The sequence below is a fragment of the Cyanistes caeruleus genome, chromosome 2 (assembly GCF_971803275.1).
Source record: "Cyanistes caeruleus chromosome 2, bCyaCae1.hap1.1, whole genome shotgun sequence".
In the NCBI taxonomy this organism is placed as follows: domain Eukaryota; kingdom Metazoa; phylum Chordata; class Aves; order Passeriformes; family Paridae; genus Cyanistes; species Cyanistes caeruleus.
The window spans coordinates 70721750-70747963 of NC_141702.1; the positions used below are offsets into that span (position 1 = coordinate 70721750).

Genomic DNA, 26214 nt, shown 5'->3' on the forward strand with positions numbered 1-26214 from the left:
AGTATCTTGGGAATTGTATCCTTAAAGTGAAAATGAGTTTCAAATGTGCACGGGTGTTTCTCAAGCAGTCCCTTGAAAAAACATCAGTCAAAGTGGAGATCTTTAATCAAGTTCTTGACTTGATTTTTTTTGTCTGTTAGCTTGCCCACAAATAATCTTCAATTTTAGAAGAAAACCAGCAAAATGTAAGTGTACACCCAGCTGAGAATAAACTATTAGCAGTAAACTATTAACAAGGATTTTTTTTTCTGCAAAGTGTCTTGTATTCATTTATTTCAGCATGAAAATAAACTATTTGAATGTTGAAGGTGCTTATAAAGGAATGTTACAAGGTGATTAGGAAATTACAGAGGAAAATTCTGCTCAATAAATGTCTTCCATTACTTAATGTAGATTCTTCTACTGAAGTCTTGACAGTCGTGTATGCAAAAGCAATCATGGAATAAGGCCTTTCATTTACTATCCTGTAAAATTAATGAACTTGAGACAAAGCTCCTGCTGTTTTCAGTTTGCTTCAGCAATTAAATAATCATGCACAAATTGGTGCAGAAATAAAAATTATTTGTGTGGCATTGGGCTGTCTTTAGATAGGAAGAAGAAATTGATATTTAAAATATAAATTCTTTAAGAGACAAAGCGGTATTAGAACAAACATGTTGGTCATTGCTTTTAGATCTGAATAAGTATTCTTGTGTCATATTTGTTTCTGTGCTAGGTCTGTCCCTTCAGAACTGTTGATTTGGGATTTCAAATGGGTGTCCATTTGGACAGGGGAATAATGATGTTCATTCCAATTTGCATTTGCTGGTGGTGTTATAGTAGTGTTCAAGGACACTATATCCTTAATCAGCCAAATCCAATCAAGGAATTCAAGCACTTCTAAATCTATTTTAAACTGTAGATTTTGCTAGATTTTTTTTTTTTTTTTTACTATATTTTACCTATTAGTTCAACTACCATTTTATATAAAAAAAGACACCACTTGAGAATTTAACTAAGAAACAATTTCTAGGAAATTTAGAAAGTAAACAAAATTTTAAGCAAAATTTCCAGAGCTGGCTGTAAACAGAAGCAGGAGAGCTGTAGGAGCAGTAGTTTCCACTGTTGGTCTGAACAAGCAAGAGACACTTTTTCTGCTGTTGTAGGTAGTTTTAGTAACAGTGACTGAAACTGCCTGTGGGCCATTTTTAAGTACTACTGCAATTCTTCTGAGGTTATTTTATTCTTTTGAACCTTGCAAACTCCTTCTTACATATAGAATAGATGTAATGACTTCTTTTCCACTCATGCTTCCCCTTAAATGACTATGATTTCTTTGAAAGAATTGTCTTTCTGGGGCTCTTTAAAAGTAACAGATAACCAGCAGAGTATAGAATGTTTGGAAAATGCTTTTAGGAAAGGGGAAGAGGCTACTGTGTGGTTGAGTTCAGTTATTGTCACAGAGGTGTTTGCCATAAGCTGGTGGGAAATTTCATAGGGCCTTCAGATTCCTTATATTTATTTGCTTATTTAATAAATTAAGCCACCTGATCTACAAAGAGGCCAAGTCTAACATCACCTGAGGCAGGTTGAAGCAGCAAAACTTGAAACTGAATGTTTGGTTGTAAAAGCAGAATTTGGATGTACCACACCTTTTAATTACCACCCCTGGTACTAATCTATGGCTGAAAATACCTGAAATGCCTAGATTTTGATGTTTTATAGAAGTGACTGAAAGAACTATCACTAAGAAAATGCAATTACACTAATTGGAAACTGTACTACTTGCAAAAGTCAATCCTCTCTACCCAACAAAAAATAAAATGGGAGAAAATGCTTAACTGTGTTTCTCATACAAATAAAGTCTTTGATGCTTTTCTTACGGAGTTATGAATGAACTTATAGTAGAGGTTAATTATAATTGTTAAAGTTAATTATGTGTATAGTTGTTACAGTTGAGCAGGAAAAAAAAACCCTAAATGCTTGGCAAAGTACTGTTTATCTCTATGGAGAGATGCAAAAAGTTCCAGACTCTTTTTTTCCCCTTTTTTTCTTCTTTCTTCTCTCTATTCATGGAATCATGCTAGAGTCCTAGAATGTTGTGGGTTGGAAAGGACCTGAACAATCATCTAATTCCTGTGTGTATTTCTCTTTTTCATGTAACAGTACAGATGTAGAGGCTCTTTAGGAGCACTCTGAATTGCTTGTCAGCTCACCAACACAAAGGTTCTTTTTAAAACTGAATAGTAATAAAGATCAGAGGGACAATGAGTTTATCCTGAAGAAGGAAGGATTGACAGCTTCAGCTCTTTAGCTCCATGGAGGGACTGTAAGAGAGTCATCACTTCCCTTAAAACAAAGTGATAGGGTGGGCAGCAGCCCTGTCTGAGGCTGCTGTAAGCAATCTCATACATCTATTGTGGTATAAAGTTATTTAAATATAAAATTAAATTTTTTTTAAAAAAAAATTAATTATGTATGACTACTGTTAATAGATTTCTGAGATGTCAGAACTTGGAATTTTTGTCTTGACTTTTTGACTAAATTTCTCTTAGACTATTTCAGTATTATGCAGTTTCTTGGACTTGTGCTGTAACTGATACAGGGAGTCAGTGGAATTGAGATATTACCTCCAGGAGGTACTTTGCAATGTTAGGGAAGGCTATGTATGTCTTAACTAACTACATACTGAGTCTCAGCAAAACTAAGCTACTAAATTCTACTTTCCAGTTAAATCCCTATAATTACATGAAATGAATCTGTGATTTATTATGTGGATTTAATAGATTGCACAATGAGTCCTCAGGCTTGTTGTGTCACTTTGGGCATTGCTGTAGTGTAAGAACAAACATGCACTCTAATAGAAGTGATTGTTTTCAAAAACAAAGTTTGAGTTAGCAGAATGCAGTTATTGTTCTGCTGGATAAAGACTTTCTTGAGCAGGATTAGATGTTTGGTATTGAAATGGTGACAGTAAGGGACAAGTTATCAGTGTAATAAACTGATGCACACCAATGCTTCCTTCTGTATCCCTACATCTCCTTGCAATACATTGAACCGGAGTTAAACTGTAATTCTAGTTAAGTTGATAGCCTTAGAAATTGTTCATGCTTGAAATCTGTAACTAGCTGGAGTCCAGGTACTGAAGTTGTACCCAGTAGCTGATAGTCATAGGACTTAGCAGAAAAAAAGGCTTTTGTATAGCTATCAAGGTGACAGGATCATGGTGATCATGGTGCATGGAAGCTTGTCTTTTCCTTGGAGATGGATATTTACCAAGTTTAACTAGACTCCCTGCCTAATGTAGTTCCTTCACAGAGCCTATTACAGAGCCTTTCTATGAATTCTGAAACTAACACTGGTTTGGTTAATGTAGTTTTAAAAATTTAATGGACTGCTTGATAATTCTTTCAGAACATAATGCTCCTTGCAGGAACATTTGAATATTGCAGATTTTTGTAGTGGACTCTTAAATTTTATTATGTCGTCATGACCTGCTAGCTGTATCATAGAGTCATGCTCTCTTTAATTGCAGAGTAGGTTTTATTAACCAAATTTTTAATAGGATAATATGGCTCTTGAACCAAAGGTATTAGTAGGAGTCTGTGCTTTGTATTGAAGCACTGATTTAATTAATGCCAAGCTATGGTGAAGGGCAGGAAGTGCTGTAATTTCTGATGTGTGGTTAAGATATGGTCTCATTTGCTTGTTAAATAGTGTGAGCCTGTTTTCCAAATGTTATATTGGATATAATTGCAAAAGACGTTTGATATCCTATACTTGTTTAACATAAATTTAAGTATCTTTATTAAACCATAAAATAGACATTTATCTTTATGTATCCTTCAAAGTGATTTTAAAAGAAATATATAAAAATTAAATTTAAAAGTTATCATTCAATACCAGTGCCAATGTATATTCTTGCACTGGTGGAATAAGTAAAATCATAAGTAAAAGTTAGATAAAGGTCAAATTACATATTTAAGAGGGAATTGCATTTATTTTTGAGTTGGTTTTTTTTTCATGCAAGATAACTTACAGCTTGATCCATGGCAGGGAGTGGAGGTGGGGATTGCAGGCATGAAGTAATTCCTTCTCTGTCTTCCTGATATAGGAGGTAGCTACAATTACGACTTTACCTATCTCAATATACTGCAGTATCTGTTCTTTAGGCAATGCTTGTGAAGCAGTGAAGCATATTTTTTCATATAAATGTTGAAGTGATTGGTTTGGTACTTTTAAATTAAGATTTAAAAGCCTTATGTGAGAAAAGAAGCTATCTGAAACCATGGAAATTCTTTTTTGAGCCAGTTAAAACAAGCATTCTAGGGCTCTGTTTTGAATTCATAAGAAGCGCTGTTGAATTTTTATAGTGATTTGAAACAAGGTTGTTTTGTAAGCATTTTTTCTGCAGGAACTGTGTCCTCAATATATTATTTTTTTCATTTGTAGGAAGAATATGCTTTCCTGATGCAAACAAACACAAAATTTTACAAAATTTTCAGTTCTTACTCATTGTGGAAAAGCTTATTGCTTACTGTCATTATACCATGCTTTTGTTAATTAGTCAGCAAGCTAAGTCAAACTAAATAGTAGTAACAGTCCCTTTTGCTTTTAAAACCCATGGTTATTTTTACAGCATTTAGAGTACTTTATGGGGAGTATCTAATGAGGGCTACAGTCACAATTACATGCTATAAACTTTCTCAGTTACCAAGATGAAAATGGATGGTATTGGTTTACCAAGTAAAATTGATATCTTAAAACAAAAGTTGGGGAGGGGGTGGTTTGTTTCTAATGCCTGAAGCCTATAGGAATGAAGAAGGGAGTAAAACAGTACTAAGAAATTAGCAGAAGGCAGATTGAAATTTTAGCCAATGTAACTGTTCAACTTCTTCATCAAATAATGGAAAACTGTATATATATATATATATATATATATATATATATATATATATGGTTACATGAAAAGTTGTGCAGTGCACCAAACTACTATTAACCTTGCTATGACATTTCTGCATTCTTTGATCTGTTTGTCTCATATGTAAAACTTCATACTTAAAAACAAAAAAGAAAAACAGAAGGATCAAGGTTATACTGCTGGAGGCTGTTGTCTCCTACACTTTCTTCACTGCAGGCAGTGAATGAGGCAGGAACTTGCATAAAGGGAAGAATGATCTTGGAACATAAGCAGTTGAAAATCACACCTGAAAAATAGATTCTATATATGCTTCAACAATAGAAAAGTTTGCACAATTCTCTTAACTTGACCTTTTTTCATGGTGTTCCTCATTCTATGAGCCCAACATGTGATTCTCAGAAGAGTGAGAAAAGTTTTAAAAATCGATAGGTGGACTGAGGCAGTTTGAAGTGGTATTCTGAATAAATGTGGCATTTCAGGGTGAGGAGAAAGCTAGAGATATACCAAATTGACCCTCTGAAATGATGTAATAATTTTATAACAGTTATTTCTCTGTAGCGCCATTCCATGTCTGTGAGAAGAGATTATTAGGCTGGTTTTATCTCCTTAGGGAAGCTCAAACCAGAAAATCATGATTGCAAAATTCTGTGATGCCTCCAGCATATCCAACTATGATTTGTCAGCAGAGGTTGGACATGTCAGATTTTATTGGTGCATCTCACAATGATATTTCTGATAAAATAATAACATTGAAAAACCAGGAATACTGAGTTCTGCTTTGGAACATGCTAGCTCTTCAGCTCATCTTCATCAAGGTGTCTTCCACCCTATATTGGCTATTGATCTCCATTATCAACGCTTTCATCATCTATATTTTTAAGTTCTTTTTCATGTGTTTGAGTGCCACCAGGGATGGAGATTTGGTGCTACAGGATAAACGTGCCAATTTGCTACTGAAAATCTCAGCAGAGTGAAACATTTGGCTGGATCAGACTGTGCATTGAATGTAATTGCTACAGTTGCTGTCAGGTCTTCCCTTCAGCAACCTTGAATAAGGCAGCTTGCTTTTTGTCTAATATTTTTTCTTTTAATCTGTTTACAAGAAAACAGATAATGAAAATATTCTTTGGGAAGGTTGATTTACAAGCTTTAATGCAGAGTGATTTAATGTGTGAGAATTTATGCAATTTACTTGCACTGCACATTTGTGTTAAGTCATTTATGCCAAGATATTTTCAGGATTAAGACTGTAACCTCTTTACACTCTATTGCACCTCTCTAGGTGTTCTTAGTTTAGTTGCAAATGGTAAATGTTGGTTTTTCAACAAAAGCAGAGGTTGATCAAAACTCAGCTAAGGAATAATGCAGAATTGTAGTTGAGACAGAGGAGCAAATTTTCACTTTCTTACTTAAACTTAATGTATTGCTTTGGAAGTATTTAGGGTGTTCTCTTCATAGATACTGATTTAGTACACTGCCTATCAGAAAAATAATGGAGATGGAATGTTGAGAATATAAAAAATATCCAGTGATATTTTTGAAGTGATAATCAATGTTGACTTAAAGGGTGTGTGAAGCTTCTATTAACTAATTTCCAAAACAGTAACACTCGATTATTGAGCGCAGTTGGAGTCTACAGCAAATATCCCACAGGCACATGGATCATTTGTGGAATGCTACCAGTACTCTTACCTGGGTTTACATGCTCTGTGAATACTGTTAGTATTTAACCACACTGTAAAGCACACTTCAAGCAGAGGTGGTAAGCTAGACTGTTGCGTCTTCCTTCCACTTCCCCAATTCTCTTCCAGGTTTACAAATCTCTGGGAAAAGAGAACATTAGAAAGTACACTTTGAAAACACAGGGAAAAATATTTAGGTGCCAATTCATCATTGGTGTTGTAGTCTGTGTGCTCTTTGGTGGGGACAAGGTTGGATTCTAAAGGAGAGTTCTCAATCCTGCTTAGAAACGTTTAGTTTGCTGCAAAGCGACAAACCTGTTTCTGAAATTTTAACAAATTGGTGCCATTTTAAAAAAACTTGGTGTTTTACGACTTCTAAATGCCATGACTCTAAAGGTTTTTATTATGTAAAATTCAAGTTGAAGATTAATTTATAAAAGTTTAATGTGTTCCCCTTTTTTGAAGGGCAAGGAGGCAGTTCAAAGATCTTTGAGCACATGACAGCAAATCTTTTATTTTGAAGTGTTTTCTACCTACTTGGCATGAGTGTTTTGAAGTGTTCAAAGTACAGCGCTGTATGAAAACCTTTGGGTACCTGAAATAAAAACATGTATATACTTTTGACTGAAAATGCAAGATTTCTCTCTCTGTTCTCTCCTGTGAGACTGAATTTTTATTTGTCCCACAGGGGTTGTTCAGAACTTTGTCGTATACCCATGGTGGAATACAAACTTGACAGTGAAGGCACCCCATGTGAGTATAAAACCCCTTTCAGAAGGAATACCACTTGGCATCGGGTGCCGACTCCCGCTGGGCAGCCTCTCTCTCGTGCCTCTCCAATCCTAGGAACATCTGACAGACTGCAGTGCCAGCAGCTTCTCCAGCAGGCTCAGACAGCCATTCCTCGTAGCACTTCCTTTGATAGAAAGCTGCCAGATGGTGCAAGGTAATAAATACGCTCTCTGGTTAATGGCTGTCATTTTCCTAATGTGTATTACTTTTGAAATCTCTGCTTTCTACAACTTCGGTGTCTTCTTTTTGTTGAGTTTTGACAGTACTTTTAATTCTGAGGTTGTATTAAATAGCATTCACTGGATCAGTCTGCTTGAAACAAGTGACTTTTGGTGTTTGTGGTGGAAATGGTCTGTACTGAGGATCCTACTGCTGAGGACAGCTGACCTTTCCCTTTAGTCCCCAGTCAGTGAAGTGGAAAACTGCCTTATAAATTTGGGATCTTACTAATGTAGTTCCCCACCTTTTGGAAGACTATTTAAACAAATACTGAATGTAAATAAAATTAACTCATTCCTTTAAAAATTCATTTTTTACTCTCACTACCAAGGTATTGGCATAGTTTCAAAGGGTTCTGTAACACATTACCAGCCCTTATGTTTTGCTTTGCTTTTAATTAAACAAAGCAGAGCTTGTGATTTGAATATGTAACACCTCTTAGATGATGGGATGGGATCCTTAAATGTTAGCTCTGTTCTAATTTAATCATAATTCTTCATAAGATGAAACAACATTTTTAAAGATAAAAATTTGCAAATACATTTGGCCTTTGAATTATTTAGGAAAACCATATGTCTTGAGCCGAATTCTGTCCTTTATTGTTTATCATTATTTCAGGTTATTCCCGTATCTATGGGGTGATGTTGTTCTAACTTCCAAGTAAATAATTACTGTGTGTTGAAAATATCTGAGTGATTCAAAAATCTAAAATACTAGTCTTAAATTCTGGATTAAATCATTAAATGCCTCTATTGCCACATTGACTACTTTATTTAGTACAAAAAAATTAATGACTTTTTACACTGAAATGTACACAAGTAATAATAGTATTACATATTTGAAAATATGTCTCTTTCATTGTCTGGAGAAGGAGGACTCCCAGTTGTGACCATTTGGTCATTTGTTTTCTTCTACCCTACCCTCCTCTCGACTCCCTGAAAAATTGGGGGGTGCATTTTTATAAGCATTTAAATACTATCATAGAACTTAAGCTTTTCCTAATGTCTTGTTAATGAAATTCTCGGTAACATCTAATGTAAAGAAACAATGTATCAAATGTCTAGAAATACTTAATCATTTATGAAGCTTTATTAAGCTTACTGTATGCCAATACAGAAAAGAAATGAAAGCTTTCTGACATGCTACTCAATTCCAAAAAGACTTCACAAGCATAAGCTGCACTTCTCGTAACACTCAGCAAAGCATGTGAAAAAGATGCTTAGACTGAGTACTCTTATCATGAAGAAATTCCTGCATCACTTAAGCAAAACATGTGCAGTGCAGAAGTGCTGTTCTGGGGAAGACACTATGCAGAGTATAAATAATGGAAAGAGAAGAAAATTATGGATTCTGGCATGTAGGTCTTGAAACATGTAAGGAAAGATACCTAATTGGCAAGGTCTTTCTACATGGGAAGAGGCAGAGTTGATGATTTGGCAGAGAGATGAGCTTAAAACAGAAGAGTTCGAAGTTAGGTGGATTAGTACTTAGAAGTAGTCTTGCAAGGGTGAAAGTGTATACTCAGGCTAGGTAAATGATGGAGAGATTTTTAGAGGGTCAGAGACCCCATATCAGTTTAAGAGTGCAAGCAGAGAGAAGCAGGTTGATGAAACAGGGAAGATTTAATAGTTGATCTGAAAATGAGCTAAGGGTGAAGTCAGTCAATCAATCAATAAAATTGATTGGTTTAGAAATAAAAAGAGGAAGAAGTAGAAGAAATGTGTACTGTATATAGTAAGAGACTTAAGCAGCAAAAATTCAACTGCTGTGACATATAATATTTAGGTGCCCAGTCCCTGGAGTGAAATTAGCAACTGAGAGCTGAACGCTTACGCTCCTGATACAATTCCTGAGAATTGAATGCTTTGAGAAGGCAATCCAAGTATTCTGGAGTTGTTCAAGGAATTTCCTCTACTTAGTCATTTAAAAATAGGAGGGTATCCTTAAGCTCTACTCCTGATTTCACAGAGTGGCTGGTTCTGTGGCAGCTACTCATAGCACGTGCCTAAGCGAAGCTTTAGGCTGACTCTCTGTTCTGATTTTTGCACCAAGAAGTCTCTGTGTACTTTAGCCCCTGCATGACACTTGTGGGCAATACATCCTATCACCTGGAGTCTGGAATCCATTCCTGAGAGCAGATGGTTGGAATTCTTGTGTGAAGGAACTGTGTGGGGCAGTCATTGATGGGATTTCTGTGGCTCTCCTTCTGTAGCCACTCATTGTTTACTAGGCTAAAGGCTTCACACTTGTCCAGCAAATGGGAGGTAGACATATTTCAGCCTTGGAACAGCACAAAGCAATATCCTGGCTTTGGGGACAGTGTCCTAAACATCAGTCTGGAGGGTGGAAACACATGGGATCATAATTTAACCATTACTTAGTGCTGGATCACTTAATCTGTGCATGAAGTGCATAATTCTTGGTGGTAATAACAACTTCATGGAACTGAATTTAGCTGTAATCTATTGACTACTTCACATAATTGAGAGAGGCTCAATCCTGTCAATACTTCTCAGAGAAAGACATGCTGAAAAATAAGGTATTACACTATTTATTGTACATCGACTATTAGACAAAATATAACACCTAATGCCTTTAAAAAACAAAATATAATAGCTGCTGTCTTTAAAATTTTCAAGCTGAATGGTAAAGTTACTTATTAGAAGTTAATGTTCTTGGGAAAGTGGTTTGCATAAAGAAAAAAACACCTCTTCATTTCTTTTCTGAGTACATACATTCATTTCTACATGAAAAAGAAAAGGGGGGAGAAAAAAGAAAAAAAAGATAAACACGGGGAATTAAAGATAATGTCAAGATAGCTGAAGGAAATTGTGTTGTAATTATTGAATGATATGCATAGAACTGAAGGAAAGGATGTGAAGAAACCCAAATTTAAGCATTAAATTTCAACTCTCTGGAAATCTAACAAAACTGCTTAGAGACATTGTTAAGATATGAGGCTTAGGAGTTTAAATAATACGTACAAAATAATATCCTTCATGAAAATGTTTTTTTTGTTGCTTTTCTGTGTTAAAGGATTAATTAAATAAATTTTTAAAAAGTATTAGAATTGCCTCTTCCGATTTTACTATCTTTAAAAGTGGAATAAGTGCCAAGGAAGTAACAATAATTTCTGATCCAATATGAGAGCTTCCCACACATGAATTTAGAGACCTAATCCAGCTGCTCTGACTCCTGAGTAATCCCACTTATTCAGAACTAAAGCCAGATCTAAGGAAAATAGGATTTGGCACTTAGTCTTTCTCTTTTTGTGCCTTTTTATGTTCAGTTGGAAATATTTTATTTGTGAATAAATGGTATACTTTTAAAATTCTCATTAAAGTTTTATGAAACTGAGATAAACCTTTTAAGTTCCGCAAATGAATGTAACTAAGTGTTCATACTACATCTGTATTATTTGTGAAAATGAATGTATTTGATAAAAGAAACACAGCCCAGTTCAAATCTGAAACCCTACAACTACCTCAGTGCACTGTTAATGACTCTAAAATCAACATTACAGAAGTTCTCCGAGCAACCAGTCCTCATCCAGTGACCCAGGACCCAGCGGGAGCAGCCACTGGAGACAGCAAGTGGGATATGACGGGTATTAGTGATTTTAAAAATTTTTATTTAAATCTTGCAGTAGCTTTCATGCATCTTCTTTCGTAAGCAAAATTTGTGTGTCTGTTCTAGATTTTATTTTCAAACACCCTTAGTATCTTCTAAGGTGCACAGGTTTACTGATATTTGATTCAACATGCATGCAACCGCAATTTTAAAGTCATCCTAATTTAACTCTTTAGGATCATATTTTTAAAATCAGGTAAATGAAAAATGGTTCTTTGTTTTATTTTCCCAGTAATGGGCCAGAAATCAGCTAGTCACTCAGAACTAAAATAAAATAATTATACTTCCTCCTCCTGCTTCAGGAAGAAGGCGTTTAATTAAAAAAAAAAAAAAATCTTTATGGTCTTCAAAGGTTTTATGTCCTGCTGTGTATGTTTTGATGACAGCCATTCCCTAGCATATATCCTAAAAAAAGTAGGAATTTCAGAGGTCCCTTCTCCCTAAAAGGCTGTACATAGATGGTCTTTTTGCATCCCTGTTAATCCCTTGGTATTGAAATTTCAGAAGTTAGCTATCTGTATATAAGAGACGACCCAAATATAACTCCTGTTATAAGATTATTATGTGAGACATCTGTTCTAAACTACTTTAAATTTATGACTTTGTTGTATATATACAGCTGCCGAAAACACTCCTGTTATAAAATGTTGAGCTATGGCAATATCTACAATGGAGTAATATAAAAGCATTCCAGACTTGCCAAGTGGTTTTCAGAAGCTACTTTTCAGAAAAAAAAAAAAAAGTGAATATTGAAAGCATCAGCTTGACTCCTTGAAGCTTATTAATGCTTTGGCATGATTGACTGTGGATAAGATATTCTGTGTAGCAGATATATATGCAGTATCTTGTAGACTCTTCAAGGAATTTCACATAACTCAGTGAAATCTCTGGCAGCTAAATAGATGCTAATAATTCAAATAAAACTGTAACTTTTTTTTTTTTTTTGGCAGTCAACTCATCAAAATGCATCTTGTATCATTTTATCCAGCACAGTTAGTTCTAACATCAATCTAGGTCTTAGTTTGTTGCTTTGTGAGATGTTTAAACTTTTGCAGTATAATACCAAACAGTGGATCTGGTACTAACTTACATATTCGCAGTGTGAAACCCTGCAAAGCTATGATTGATTTCTGTGGGGCTTAGATCACAAAGAGGTTAAGCATATATTACCATGGTTCTTCACTGCAAAAGCCTTTGGGTGTATAGCCCCAAGAATACATTTCTTCTTAAAGCTCGCTGTCTTCTTGGCATGTTCACACTTGAGATATAACAGTATGCTGTTGAAAAAATTGCATGTAAATATTTCTATGCAGAGTTTGGGAATGTTTGGGAATGATGATTATTTTAAAAAGTCACAAGATACTTGCTTTTAAGAGTAAAAAGTGGTATAGTTCATCATGTAACTAATCTTACAGGATAAAAACCTTACCAGCTTAATTTTCTGCTTGCATTAAAAGATGCCAGTCCCCTTTGCTCCATGAACATCACCAAGGTTCGGGCTCACTGGAGTGTGAAGGAGGCAGAGAACGAGAGGAAACTTTGGAAGGAACTAGACATTCTGGTAATGAAACCCACTGTATCTTTCAAGTACATGTTCTTTGCAATGCAGTGCCTGTTGAAATGCAGCCACCTCCCCGTGTGGAGGTTTGACTCGCAGGGAGCACGGGATGTGCCACTGAAAGCAGGGACTGTTGCGACATTCTGCAAAGATACCTGTGTCTGATTGCCAGGAGTGTGCAGGTTTGAAACGTGATGCTGAGTCGTGTGCCTTTCTCCATTATTTTTGGCAGAAGCCAAGTGGCATGCACCATCAACCAAAGTCCTGAGCTCCTACAAAGACCGAGCTCTGCAGAAAGAAGGCAGTGGCAAGGAGTCACCAAACAAGCTTTCACATGTAAGTGTTTTCCTTGGATGTCATTCGGAACTCCAAAAACAAACAAACCCCAAAACAGCAACAACAAAAAGCTATTCTGGACTTAGGGAAATAAATCTTTAAAATACATTTTAGTAATTTGTGAAGACCACTGCGTGTTTTGGGAGGCAAAGATTATGCTATCTCAGGTATGGGTTAAATCAAATATGCTTAATCTGTGTTTACAAACTCAGAATTCCAAGAGAGCTTGGGTCTGGGGCACTGAGGAGATAAAAGTAGTAGTCTCCACTCAGCTGTGAATTTACAGCTTCATTTATACTGGCTTGTTTAATCTGTGGAGTATTTAATTACCCTTTAAAAGAAAATAAAATTATATTTACCATACTGCTTTTCATCTTACATGAAATACCCATGGAGTGTAATTACCAATAAGCACTATAAAAATGTAGCTTGTACATTGGGAATGCTGAACAGATTTTCTAGTCTACCTTGTTTAGTAGCTTGACTTCAGTAATGGCAAAATCCTCAGCAGCCTAGTGATGGAAATTACCTAATGATAATGCTTGCTATGTGGAAAATCTTGCTATATGTAGTAGGAGTCTCTACACTGTTTGTAAACTTAGGTTTTATGTGTGAGCAACAGCATCTCCTAGCATCTGCTGGGAGAGGGATCTCATGAAAAACTTAGTCACCCTTCCCATTTATATCCTACCTAATAGAAGTCCATTTGCCCTTGTAGAAGTCCATCTGCTTTTATTCTGGCTACTGTCACAGACATAAGTTAATCCAACTCTCTATAAAATTTATTTTAAAAGGTAAATAACAAAACCCCTGGACTTTATTGGCACAAAAGTCTGATGTAATTATTCCACTTCAATAGCCATGCTTGGTTTAGGGCCTTATGACTTAAGTTACTTTCATCTGGTACACATTCATCACAATTGGCTTCAATTTAACTAGCCACACATCCAATTGGATTTGATCCAATGAGAATGCATATTTCAGCCACTCTGAGAAAAAGCCAACAATAATTCAGTCTTCGGTGTTTTTCAGATTTGCAGTAGAGCTTGTTTAAACAAATAATTACCAAGGCTTCTAGCTTTAACAAATGCTTATTTTAACTGTTCAGAAATGCAATTTTATGGATGTTAAGCAGGTCCTATAATCAGAAAATTCAATTCTGATTTTAAGATCTGTGATAGAAGATGGAACTAGAGCCTTTTTATTTGCAGTGACATCAACCTTTAATGTGTCTAGCCAGCTGTGCAATTCATTTCACAGAAACTGGTGGTATAATTGGCTCTTTTCATACTTTGCAGTTATATGATAGCATACTGTAAAGAAAAAAATGAATAAAATGGTCTTTGAATGGCACAAATGCAGTAATTTATATGAAAATAGATCTCTTACTATTTAATTTGAGGGGGGTCTTTTTTTTTGGTTTGTTTTCTTGTTGTTAAGATTGGGGACAAGAGCTGTTCAAGCCACTCCAGCAGCAACACCTTATCCAGCAATACATCCAGCAACAGCGATGAGAAGCACTTTGGTTCCGGCGACCTGATGGATCCCGAGCTGCTCGGCTTAACCTATATAAAGGGGGCTTCTACAGACAGCGGGATCGATACGGCTCCCTGCATGCCAGCTCCTCTGCTGGCCCCCCTGCACCTGGCTGGCAGCAGGTCTGGGGTGCACTGCCACACGGAGCAGTGGACGGAGGCTTCGGAGGCTCCCGGGCCGGACGACGATCCGGCTAAAATCTATGCTGTTCACAGCTATGCCTCTGCGATCTCCGGCAGTCACACGGCTGAGGGCAGCATGGGAGACCTGAGTGAAATCTCCTCTCATTCCAGGTAGGCACGTTTCTTACAAATTCGGTGCCATGGATTATAGGTTAGCACGCAGATAACCCTTTCGTGTTGTTTTTATTCTGTTTACCCTTCTTTGAAGCTGAAATTAAAAGATTTTTATGTTTTTGTGTTGTATTCGAATGCCTGTGTGAGCAGTTTTCAAGCAATTTTTGATGAGTCTGCCTGGAAAGCACAGCCAGACCTCCTCCCAGGTCTGATGGAGGCTTTATACATGATGCTTGAAAACTGCTTAGTTTTTTAAAATTGGGAAACATCCCTGAGTAAAAGAGAAGTTTGCACCTAGAACTTATTTCAATTACTTTCGGGTTTTTTAGTACAGTGCAACAAATTACCCTGGAGTTAGTGCTGAGGGAAATCAGAAAAATTGGACAATGGACAGTATTTACATACATAGAAACTGCATCGCATACCATCCCCCCCTAATTTGCATTGTTCTGATGTATGCTTTGCAGTTTTGCCTGTTGAACTGCATTTATGATTTGTTTTCAGCTTTTCTTTTTGTTACCAATGAGCTATGTGCGTGGTATATCTGTTGTAAAGCTTGTTGAAAGTACACTTTTATAGCTGGTTGCCTTTATCTTCCAGTTCCCATTGTCTGGTGACTTTGATGTTGAAGCTTTGGTCTGTGTGTTAAGGTTTTTACTCTAAAGGATAGAAGGAATTTGTTTGTTCTTCTTTCCCTCTGATTTTCCTGTTTTCAGTGTCAATCAGTACAGGAAAATAACCAAATAATACCTTGTATACTGATTTCCTTACCAGTATACAGAGTGAATTTGTCTTGTTTGGTTATTCTGAAAAAATTTATTCTTCTAGCAAATGTTTGCTTTTGTTGATTTGAAATGGGTTTCAGAGTCTTCAATAAAAATATGTCTTAGTGCCTACTAGTGCTATTATTTGTAATAAAAGGGAATGTTAAAATTATCCAGAGGACTGTCTTGTTGAACTGAAATTTACTTCTGTAAAATATGCTGATAATTTAATATTAGTGTGTCTGATTGAAAGGCACAGCCTGATCTTGCATCAACTGGCAAAATTATTGTGAAATGGAAAAGCACATAGGTTTTATGATTAGGGAGATATTTGAGTAATTCCCTATGTAGTTCTTTATGTAAATGTGTGTGCACAAAATTGCACACACAAATTATATATATATATATATAAAATTTAGGTTTTTTCTTTTGATTCACATCAGTTAGCACTGGCATTTCAGCAAGCTGAATTCCATGTATTGCTTGTTCTAGAAACACATCACAATTCTGTTCTCAGAGCTTTAATGTGTACACAGTTGGTGTGTAGGAAATTACTGTGCCAGTTTTGCTTCATTGATTTTAACCTTGAGAGAAACTTAACAGTGAGAATTATTGCCACATACCAGTCAAAGCGTTTCTGATTTGTTGTTGCATAGCGTATTTAATTTTTCCTTTTGTGTGTTTTGTTCACTCTTCCAGCGGGTCACATCATTCAGGAAGCCCATCAACACACTGCTCTAAGAAGAGTGGCTCCCTAGATACCTCCAAAGTTTATATAGTGTCGCAGAATAGTGGTCAGCAGATGTCTGGGTCAATTTCAAAACCATACCACAGACAAGGAGCAGTGAGTAAATATGTCATTGGATGGAAAAAATCGGAAGGAAGTCCTACACCTGAAGAATCTGAGGTTTCAGAATGTCATGAGTAAGCACTCTGTTTTACTTCGTTGGGAGAAATAGGGTAGTGAAAATAAATTTTAAAATAGGATAGAAAGAAATGACAAATTCTGTTTTGCCTTTAAATGTTCCGGGAGATTTTTCCGTATCTTTATGTGTCTAATGAATCTTGATGCTGGAATAGTCCATGAGAAATGTGTTGTGCTTAGGTGGAAGGAAAAGGCTTGAACTTAAAGGAAAACATTCAGTACTTCACATATAGAGAGATAATACTTTCATAATGGTGCATCCATGATAAGTGATGTTTGAATCTGGCATTTAAAACTAACGTTGAAATTCCTGCTGGCTTCAAAATCATCCTTGTGGATAATGTCCCTGCTCTCTTTTTTTGCACAAGCTATTTGGTGCTGTTTCTCAATAAACCATAGTCAGCCACTGTCTGTCTCAAAAAATTGATCACATGCAGTACTGGATTTTCAAACGTTTAATTTGGATTACTCTTTGTTTAATGGGATTGGGTTATTTTTATCTAATACCTAATTTTGCATATGTGTGCGTATTTATGGCAAGAGTCATATTTAAAAATATATGCTAGAGTATATATGCTATGAAATAAGAATCTGACATTAAGCTCTTGAATTCCTAGTTTTCAAAAGCAGAAGATGTTACAACCCTCCTGTCCTGGTTATTTGTGTTCTTTTGTGTTAATATAGAGGTGATTCCATTTCTCACCCCCAATATTTTAATTGCATAAATATTTCAGTCATAGTAGTATTTGAATTATAGTGTGGTAGCTTCAGGGTTTTCACAAATTTTTGGATTTTGAAATCAATGAACTACTGAAACAATGTCTCCTTATTTTGAATGGCAGCCTTAAAATAAAACTGCATCATGAATCAGGGTATTTAGACTGAAACAACGGCAATTTAGCAAATTATCTTCAAGAGATAGCTCTGTTCAAGAACCATTACTTGAATATGACAATGACAACATTTCCTATGTCAAAAAATACTTTCAGATTTCTCCATGGCATACAGAATTGGCTCACCTCTTTCTTTCTAGGAAAGCTCTCTATATCACAGAGAGGAAATATCTGAGGATAATTATGTTGAAATAAAATAGCATCTCTGATTAGCAGTGATGATGAATATCAGGTCAATTGCTGGATGTTGTGCCACTGTAGGTTAAAATTCACTGATACTTTACCATTACAAAGCTTATTTTCTCTCTGCTGAAGACAGTCACTGATGAGGCTGCACTTGGCAGTGAGCAATGGCTTCCAGTGTGTGATCTCTGTGAGTCACAATCTCCAGTTCCTCTGATTACATTCTCAGAGTAAACCTGTTAAAATCCTGTCTCTCCTTTCTCACTGGAAGGAGCTGAAGGTTAATAATTCAGTTTGACAGTCTTTTGTTGACTGTAACTAGATTTTTATGTGCTGATAATTAAAGAAGACTACCCGTTTAATTTATCTAAATAGCTTTATCAAATTGCTGATAATAAAATATACTTACACTGGGAAATTGATTGTCAATACACTTCAAACATTGCTGTGGTGACCATAGTAATTTTGCCAGATTGTGAAGCTGGATGCAATATTGTACTATAAAATATTGATTTTTTTAATTTGCTATGGAAGTAAAAGTTAAAGTGTTTTGTGATGAACCTTTGGAAATGTTGAAATAAATATAACTTTTGTATTGATAGAGAAGTGTGGTGTGTAAAAAAGAGGCAAGCTAGAAGAATGTTTTTTTAAATTTTTCTTTAGGATTCCTAAACTTCGTTTCTCAGTGGTTTCAGAATTTCATTTTATACCCACAAACAGTTTTATAAAGGCAAAGTGATCAAAAATTTTTTCTAAACAGTGTGTTGTGTCAGGAGATAATTCTAACAATTTTCACTTTGACAGAAGATGATTGCAGCCTTTCAAATCCAATTTCTTGCTAAAACCACCCATTTTCTCAACAGAGTGTATGATGATATTGATGCTGTGTCTGCATCGAGTCCGCTCCAAACTTCTGTCAGGAATGCTATTGTTGAAAGCCAGCAAGTCTTGTCCAAAGAAGATTTTCTGAAGTTGATGCTGCCAGACAGCCTCTCCATGGAGGAAGGGAGAAGAAAGGTTGGCTACTTTCTTTGGCTCTGTGTGTTTCAGTCCTTCAGTAACCTTAGAAATGGGTTTCTGGTATGCCCAAAATACTACAGAATGCAGTATTGTTTTGTACAAGCTAAGTTTATTCTGTGGGGATGACCATAAGTCCCAAAATATCATTTCCCACAAGGATGGGAAATGTTTGTTTGAAGATAAAATCCAGTATTTGTTTAAGTATGCCTTTGCTTAGCTTGACAAGAGGTTGGTGCAGGTTGAGCAACTTCATTACAATTTGAAAGGTTAGAAGTGACATTTTCCAGGATGGAGGCTAAATTTGTACATCTTGTATGATATTAAAACACATGAATAAAAGTAGCCCACTTTCCTCTGCCCTGTAATAGTCTGTACCAACAATTCTGCTAGAAATGCATATCAGTTTCATGTAGGTATCAGTGGCAGCTATTCAGAAAGCATAATTGTCAGTGCTACTGGAGAGCCAGGATCTAATCTTTATGGTATGAAGACAGTTGGTAATGCTTAATAGCTCACAATAAGTGGATAGTGATCTTAAAATTTGCTGCTCCCCACAGTAAATGGTTCTGAATTCTGTGCTAATGTGGAATAAAGAACAAAGCAATTAAATTACTTGAGATAATTGTCACACTTCCATATTAACACAATGCTCTCTTAACCCACTGTGTTTATACAATATGCTAAATAGCATAATCATCATGTCTGAACAAAAGTAACACATGGGAATCTTGTAAGTGCAGAGTTGAATTTAAAATTCAGATCATATATATTTTATAATATGTGGTATGTTAAGTGTGCATTATACATGCTTGAAATTTTGTGGGTCGTGTCCTAGAGGTTTTTATGATTTATGATTGATACAATAATTGGAGGGGTTTTCTGAAGATTCCAAGAACTGCCAGTGTTTCTGGCTGCCTAAATAAGAATCAATGAGAAGAGAGGGGGTGTGGCTGAGATAAATGACTGCTATCGCCTTCCTCTCCTAGGCACCTGAACAAAAGTTAAATAAGTGAGACCAAGTGGGCCCTGACTCACAAGGAACCCCAGCCAAGGAGTTGGCAGTGTACAGTCTGTGGCTGTGCCTTCAGAGAGGGTAGTGATCTTGATATTGGTGAGCTAGTTACCTTTGACAGTGAAGTCAGAAATTAATTTCCTGAATAACTGAGATTCTGCTCTATATTCACTGTTTGCAAAAGCCATTCCTCTGAAGCATTTGTTCTGCACAGGGAACATGGAACACACAATTAATTGTAAAGAAAACATGCAATTGTTGTATGTAGTAAACCAGTAAAATAATTAAGGCACTAACTGTGCTTTATAGGAGTAAAGAAAACTGTGTTTGCAGTACTTAGAAATTACTTACAAAGTGGTATGGTCCAGCTTTACAATACAATAGCATCTTGTTGTACTGTAGATATTTGGGTTGTGGTCTGGGTAACCTTTTGAAATGCTTAAGCAGTTTTCACTGAAACCTGTTATCTTCTTTTCTAAGCCTGTTTTGTGATATCCAGAGAGATGCAGTGTCTCAAGTCAGTTTTATCATCCAATAAATTATGTGGCAGCATATATCAGTTCAGAATGTTTAACATTAAGCAGTGGTAATTTCAAATTAAAAGCAAACAGTTCTATACATTTCTGTAAAGTGTCGCTGTCATAAGGCTGTGAAGTTTTCATTTAACATTTCACAATTAATAAAACTACACATGATCTGATTAGTTCATGGTTATGTGTTCCAAAACAGTGAGAGGAAGTCTGACTATCCAATTCAGTAACTCTTTTGAGGCCCCAGTAGTTCTGATATGGTGGAAGAAATCTCTGATCTTCTGTATTAGTTCAAGTATTCCAGAGTGCCTGTCCAGAAAAACACTCCCAAGAACTGATGATGGGATACAGTTGTATGAATCACTTCAACCAGCAATATGTGTTCTCATTTTTATCTTTAGTTTTCGTTCTATGGAAACCTTTCCCCACGGAGGACACTTTACCGCACCCTCTCTGATGAAAGCATATGTAGCAACCGAAGGGGATCTTCCTACGCCAGCTCTCGAAGCTCAGTGATAGACCAGGCCTTGCCAAATGATATCTTGTTCAGCACTACTCCACCATATCACAGCACACTGCCTCCCAGGATGAGCCTCACTCCTGGAATGGGAAATCTGAGAAGTAAGTCATTGTCGCTCTCATCGCTGAGTTTGGAGTATTTGTAGTAAGCTCAAACGAATCACCAAGTATTAAGTGAGGTTTTACTTTTAAAGTGAAATTAAGGCATGTCAATTCACTGCTCTAGTTATCCTAGTGAAATAATACTTGCTCAGCTGTTCATACTCATGCTTGCCATTAGTTCAATTCATATTTATCATGTTTGGAGAAAATATCCACTTTATTTCCCAAAGAATTTTCATGAAACCACTGATAGGCAAAAAACTTAGTCTGAAGATATTTCTAGTTATCATTTTATTTCCCAGTGGTGACCTAATTAAGCCAAGCTGGCCTGGTTTTTTTTTATTTTTTTTTAATTTTTATTTTATGTGCATTTGAATAATTGAAATATTCACAAATACAGTTGAAATAATAGCTAAATGGAACAGCTTTTGTTTAGGTGATCTTTTTAGTAACATCTTAAAAGGAAATATGCAATAAATCTTGACTGACTTCTATTTCCAAATTGACTTTGCTGATACTTTTTTTAACAAATTAGTAAAACCTTTACAAATAACTTTTCATTTTTAATGGCAGCAGAAGAGTAGTCTGAGGTTCTCAGCTGTTTTATGAATGTGGTTTTTTACTTGTGAAATTTTCATAAGTGAGACTTTTATTATCTGGTTATCTTGCAGTAATTCCAGGATGAGTTTGTAGTAATTAAAAAAAAAAAAAAAAATTGAATGAAACCCCCAAATCTGCACAGATAGATATGTATATTTAGATTAAAAATCTATATTTGTTTACTTAATTAGGGTGAATTATTTTCTTCAAAAACGCTGGTATATCCAGCTTCTCAGTTAGTTTAGGCTGACCTATAGTGGACACCCGGAGTTGACGTGCAATCTGGGAAAAAAAAAACCTCTTTTTTTTAGCTCCTCTAATATTGCATCACAGCTAACTGCAATTTAAAAAATGGACTCTGAAGTCCATAGTTCAGAAGCTCTGGGTGAATTTCTTGAAAACATTAAGGACATTTTAGGCCCATGTCCAGGGAGAATGCAGCCAGATGATTTAAAGAAGCAGCAATAAAAAAGGCTCTGTCATTCATCATGTCCTTCAGGAGCTAGCAGTCATCTCCTAATTTTGAGAAATAAGCTAAATGTACAAAACACTTTTCTAGTTAGAGTGGCCTCAGCCATGAGACTGAGTTTTGGTCACTAAGCACTGGTTAATTTTAAATTGGTATCTCAAAACGAGTGCTAAATTCCTGCCTCAGCTGGGAATGCATGCTTGGTGTACCTTCTGCCATTCTAAAAATATTCTTCTATCAGAGTGAAACTCTTTCCTATAAATTTAATCCAAGAGGATCTTATTGTTTTACAGATAGCAAAGGGAGATCCATTTTGTTTCACTGGAGATTAATTCAGTAGATTTTTGTCATCTATGAAGGAGCTTTATACACTTAGGCATCCTGATTGCATTTTCTTTTTTTGTTTTCCTCTATGCTAGGCCATGTATTTTAGAGCCATTTCTTGTGCATGTAAACATGCAATGGGATGAGACCTTCAGCTTGCTTTTCTTCAGGAGATTGGCACAAGGCAATTAACTGTACATCCAAGCTTTATACTGCTCCTCCAGCTGTATATTTTAGTGGCTTTTGTATTAGCTCTGTCTTAGACACCTAATATTTCATTCTTGCTGCTTCTTAGATACAGAAAGTTATATATACACACATATATATAACTGGGAAAAAACCCCAGAAAATCAGTATCCTGTCAGTCAAAAACTGATCCAAGGCAATTCATGCTGTTTTCATACGCAACCTCTATTTTCTGCTTCTGGTTCTGTGTTTTAAAAGTGCTTATCAATGCCAGCTATATAGAATCTTTGGTGGTGTTTGTTTCAAGGAAGATTTCATTGGTTATCTGTAATTACACTCTGAAAAAAAGAAACCCACATTGTGGCTTGCCCACCTATGTTTCAAAAATAAGGTTAGTCAGTATCTCCACATGAGAAACTAACTTTGGCTCTTTTTAGGAAGGTTTTTCATAGTCAGTGCCTAGAATGTATTTACATTCTACAGCAGTGTTGTGAGAAGTTTCTTTTTCATTTATAATTTTAACATGAGGTTATAGTTTCAGCTATCAGGATTCATATACTGTCATAGTAATGTCTTTTGTATGCGATCTTGAAACATTTTAATTTTACTGATATTTAATGTTTATATATATATATATTAGTGGAAATAGCATGGTTTTGGCCGAAATCAGTTTTAGAAAGGCACATTATTATCCAGCATGAAGTACTGTGGCAGCACCAAATCTCATGAGGCCCCTCTAGCAAGGAAAAATGTGATTAATAGCTAAGCAAGGCAGCACCAAAACCAGAGAGTAATAGGTGACCCTGAAGGCACTCAGTTTACTGGGAAATCAGAATTATGAGACAGAATGACCACACAAATAAAGAAACAGAAACTTCATCTGTGTGTAATGTTGACTGTAAGAAGATGATGGGGGAAAATGAAGCTATAGGACTTTTTAATTATTGTGTTATCACTGGGGAAGAAAAGAAAAAAAAGACTTGCTTTGAGTAAAGCCTGAATTGCAAAGTCTGACAGGCCAGTGATGTTGATTGCGAACAGTACAGAAATGTAGAAATGTTCGCGTAATTTTACCTTATTCTCAACTTAAACCAGAAAGGAAAATTTGTGTAGGTAAGAACTCTGTAATTTTACCTTGGGGGCATTAAGGATTCCCTGACTGAGACAGTGCTGTTCATGCTGAGTGATTTTACCAGGCATTTGCAGGTACAAGTCAATGCCTTTCTTGCAAATTCATGGCAGGTGAATGAGCAGGGAAAGAATTAAAACAATGAGAACCACTGATACTGAGCTGCTGTAGTAACATTAGTTGGGAACCCAGGGAAACACATGGAGACAATCTTGATTTACATTGCAGGCACCGTGGTCCACTCTTACCCTGAACCACAAAAGGAGAGGGGAAAGAAAATGATAAAGTGATAAAATGTCAGGATGTTCCTGTGCTGTGAGGAAAGGAGCGAGGTGCAGGATAGTTGGAGTGAAGAGGGTCATAAGGAAGGGAGTATTTTACACTGAGCTACTGACAAATTCTGAAAGTTCTCAGGTTATACATGCCATAGGGAAAAGGCTGCCAGAAGTGTAGGAACTGTCTCTACAACTGTGTTTGTAGATAAAAGTCTTATTTTCCAGCTGCCTTACTACCCATGTTAGCTTCAATCCAAAACTAAGCTTGTTGATAAGAGGCAATATTAAAATGAAAGAGCATTGCTGTATATTGGTGATGTGTGGTGGTAGCAGTTTGGAAATCAGTTTGTCAGCAAGCAGATAAAGGCCATTGATGAATTCACACAAGCAAAGTAGAACATGTTTGGTGTTACCTGTTCTCACACAGTGAATGGTTCACCTTATTAGAACGTAAGACTATCTTCAATAAGAGAAGGGAAGGGAAAAATGATTGTCAGGTACACTTGTGCATGAGAGCCTACGAGCAGGCTGGCATCGTTGAAGCTTTGACTTTGGGCAACTCTAGGCAATACTAAAGAACGGAAGGGTTTAGCAGGCAGAAGTTGTTGCTTAAGAGGACTATAGAGATATAATTACTGATTGCAGGAAAGAAAAACAGACATCCCACAGAGAGTGGGATTTACATTTGCATGAGATTTGATATATTTCTTCACCTGCAGCTGCTTTGAAGAGAATTGTTAAATGACATGTCTAGTTTGAAGCAAGGAGTACTTAGCAGATAGGTTTTTTTCATGATCTACAATCTCTTGATAAAAGTAGCAATTCCAACTGAAGCAGGATAATTCTCTTGGAAGTAAAATAGGTTAAGTCAGGTGAATCTTTCTTCTTTCTGCATAATTAGTTACTCTTTGAATATGGATGTATGTGGGACCAATAACCACCAGTTTCAGGAGCTGTGTTAGAAACTGAACTGACCATGTAATTTTTTTTGAAATAGGGACTCTTGATAATGCTTTATCCTTTTATCCATAAATAATAAAAATAAATAAAATTCCTAAGTGGAGGAAGTGACACAACTGAAAAGACCAGAAACTACAAGATCAGTAATTGTATGCTGATAGGAGTACAGCAAGCAAAATAGCCTTTAAAACTGGAGATAACACTGAAAATGTTTCCTCAAAGGAAATCGAGTTGCTTCAAAAGTCAATCTTGTGTACACTAAAGTAGTGTCCTGCTAGATTAGGCATATCCTCTTGGAGACACAGAGGTTGGCATGCTTAAGCATCACTTGCCACCCTTGCACAAATCAAAAAGGGAAACAGGCAACAGCTGCTGATGTGGCAGTCCTACACAGAGTGAGGCAACAGCAAGGTAAGAGGAGCAGGGAAGAAATGCGAATACAGGAGGCTAGAAAGAATTTATCTCACCCAGAGCATTCCTGGAATACAAACAATATTCTCTGAAATTCAAAGGCACCAAGGCCTATTGTCATTAAAGCTCATGTTTGGTATTTTTATTCTTTTTCTTCTTCCCCCTGTTTTCGCTCCCCCATTGCAGAAGAGCACAATTTATGTCTTGAAAATGAATTATTCTGTGGTGGCATACTCATGCCTGTTCAGTTATTCCACTTAGAATTTCAGCCATCAGCATGAGCACATTTTCAGAGCTATCAATATTCAAATCTCTACTCTGGCAGGCTTTCTGCAGTTGAGTGGCTCTGTCAGAGCTTATGCAGGACTGAATAGGATCCACCCTAAGGTGAACTGAGGTTCTCACAGAGACAATGCATAATGAAGGATGACTACTGGTGAATATATCACTCCTACACTTTAATTTGGAGAGCTGGCAGGATCGCGCTGGGAGCAGGCTTCTTCCTGACAGGTTTCACAATCAGCCTCTCTAGGCTGATCACACAAAAGCAAGGGCTGTCCCTTAGGGCCTGCCTGCTGGTCTAGAACCAAAAGCTGGCTTGCCAGTCTTTCAAATAAGGTATTCTGTCTATTTTCCACAACAGGGATGTATGAAACATTCGTATTTGCACAAATAAGTCATATACTGAAGTTCAGAGACTGCTCTGACTTTCAGCTTTCAGTGTATTTGCACAAAGGCTGCCTTAGGTAGGGCTTTATGTATGTTTATACAGAGCTGAAAATAAAATCTTAGTACAGACATATGAGCAGAATATATATCTATATTATATTTTCCATTTCATATAACATCCACTTTTACATACTGAGAGTAGGACATTTCTACAGAGTTTTGTCAAGCCACTTCCAAGTGTAATGTAACAATACTGCATCTTTCAGAAAAGTGTGGAACAAGATAAATTCCACT

General features: G+C 36.3%; 1 protein-coding gene across 7 annotated transcripts in view; it reads left to right on the forward strand.

Moving 5' to 3' along the window:
* SIPA1L2 (signal induced proliferation associated 1 like 2) overlaps window positions 1–26214 on the forward strand; it is a 127370-nt gene that overhangs the window by 89298 nt on the left and 11858 nt on the right. For all 7 annotated transcript variants that reach the window (XM_086877804.1, XM_086877805.1, XM_086877808.1 and 4 more), the window contains 8 exons: window positions 7271–7528; window positions 11117–11200; window positions 12681–12784; window positions 13014–13117; window positions 14558–14946; window positions 16413–16637; window positions 18578–18731; window positions 20678–20897. In XM_086877804.1, coding sequence (XP_086733930.1) covers window positions 7271–7528; window positions 11117–11200; window positions 12681–12784; window positions 13014–13117; window positions 14558–14946; window positions 16413–16637; window positions 18578–18731; window positions 20678–20897 — 1538 coding nt within the window. The remainder of the gene's footprint in view (window positions 1–7270; window positions 7529–11116; window positions 11201–12680; window positions 12785–13013; window positions 13118–14557; window positions 14947–16412; window positions 16638–18577; window positions 18732–20677; window positions 20898–26214) is intronic.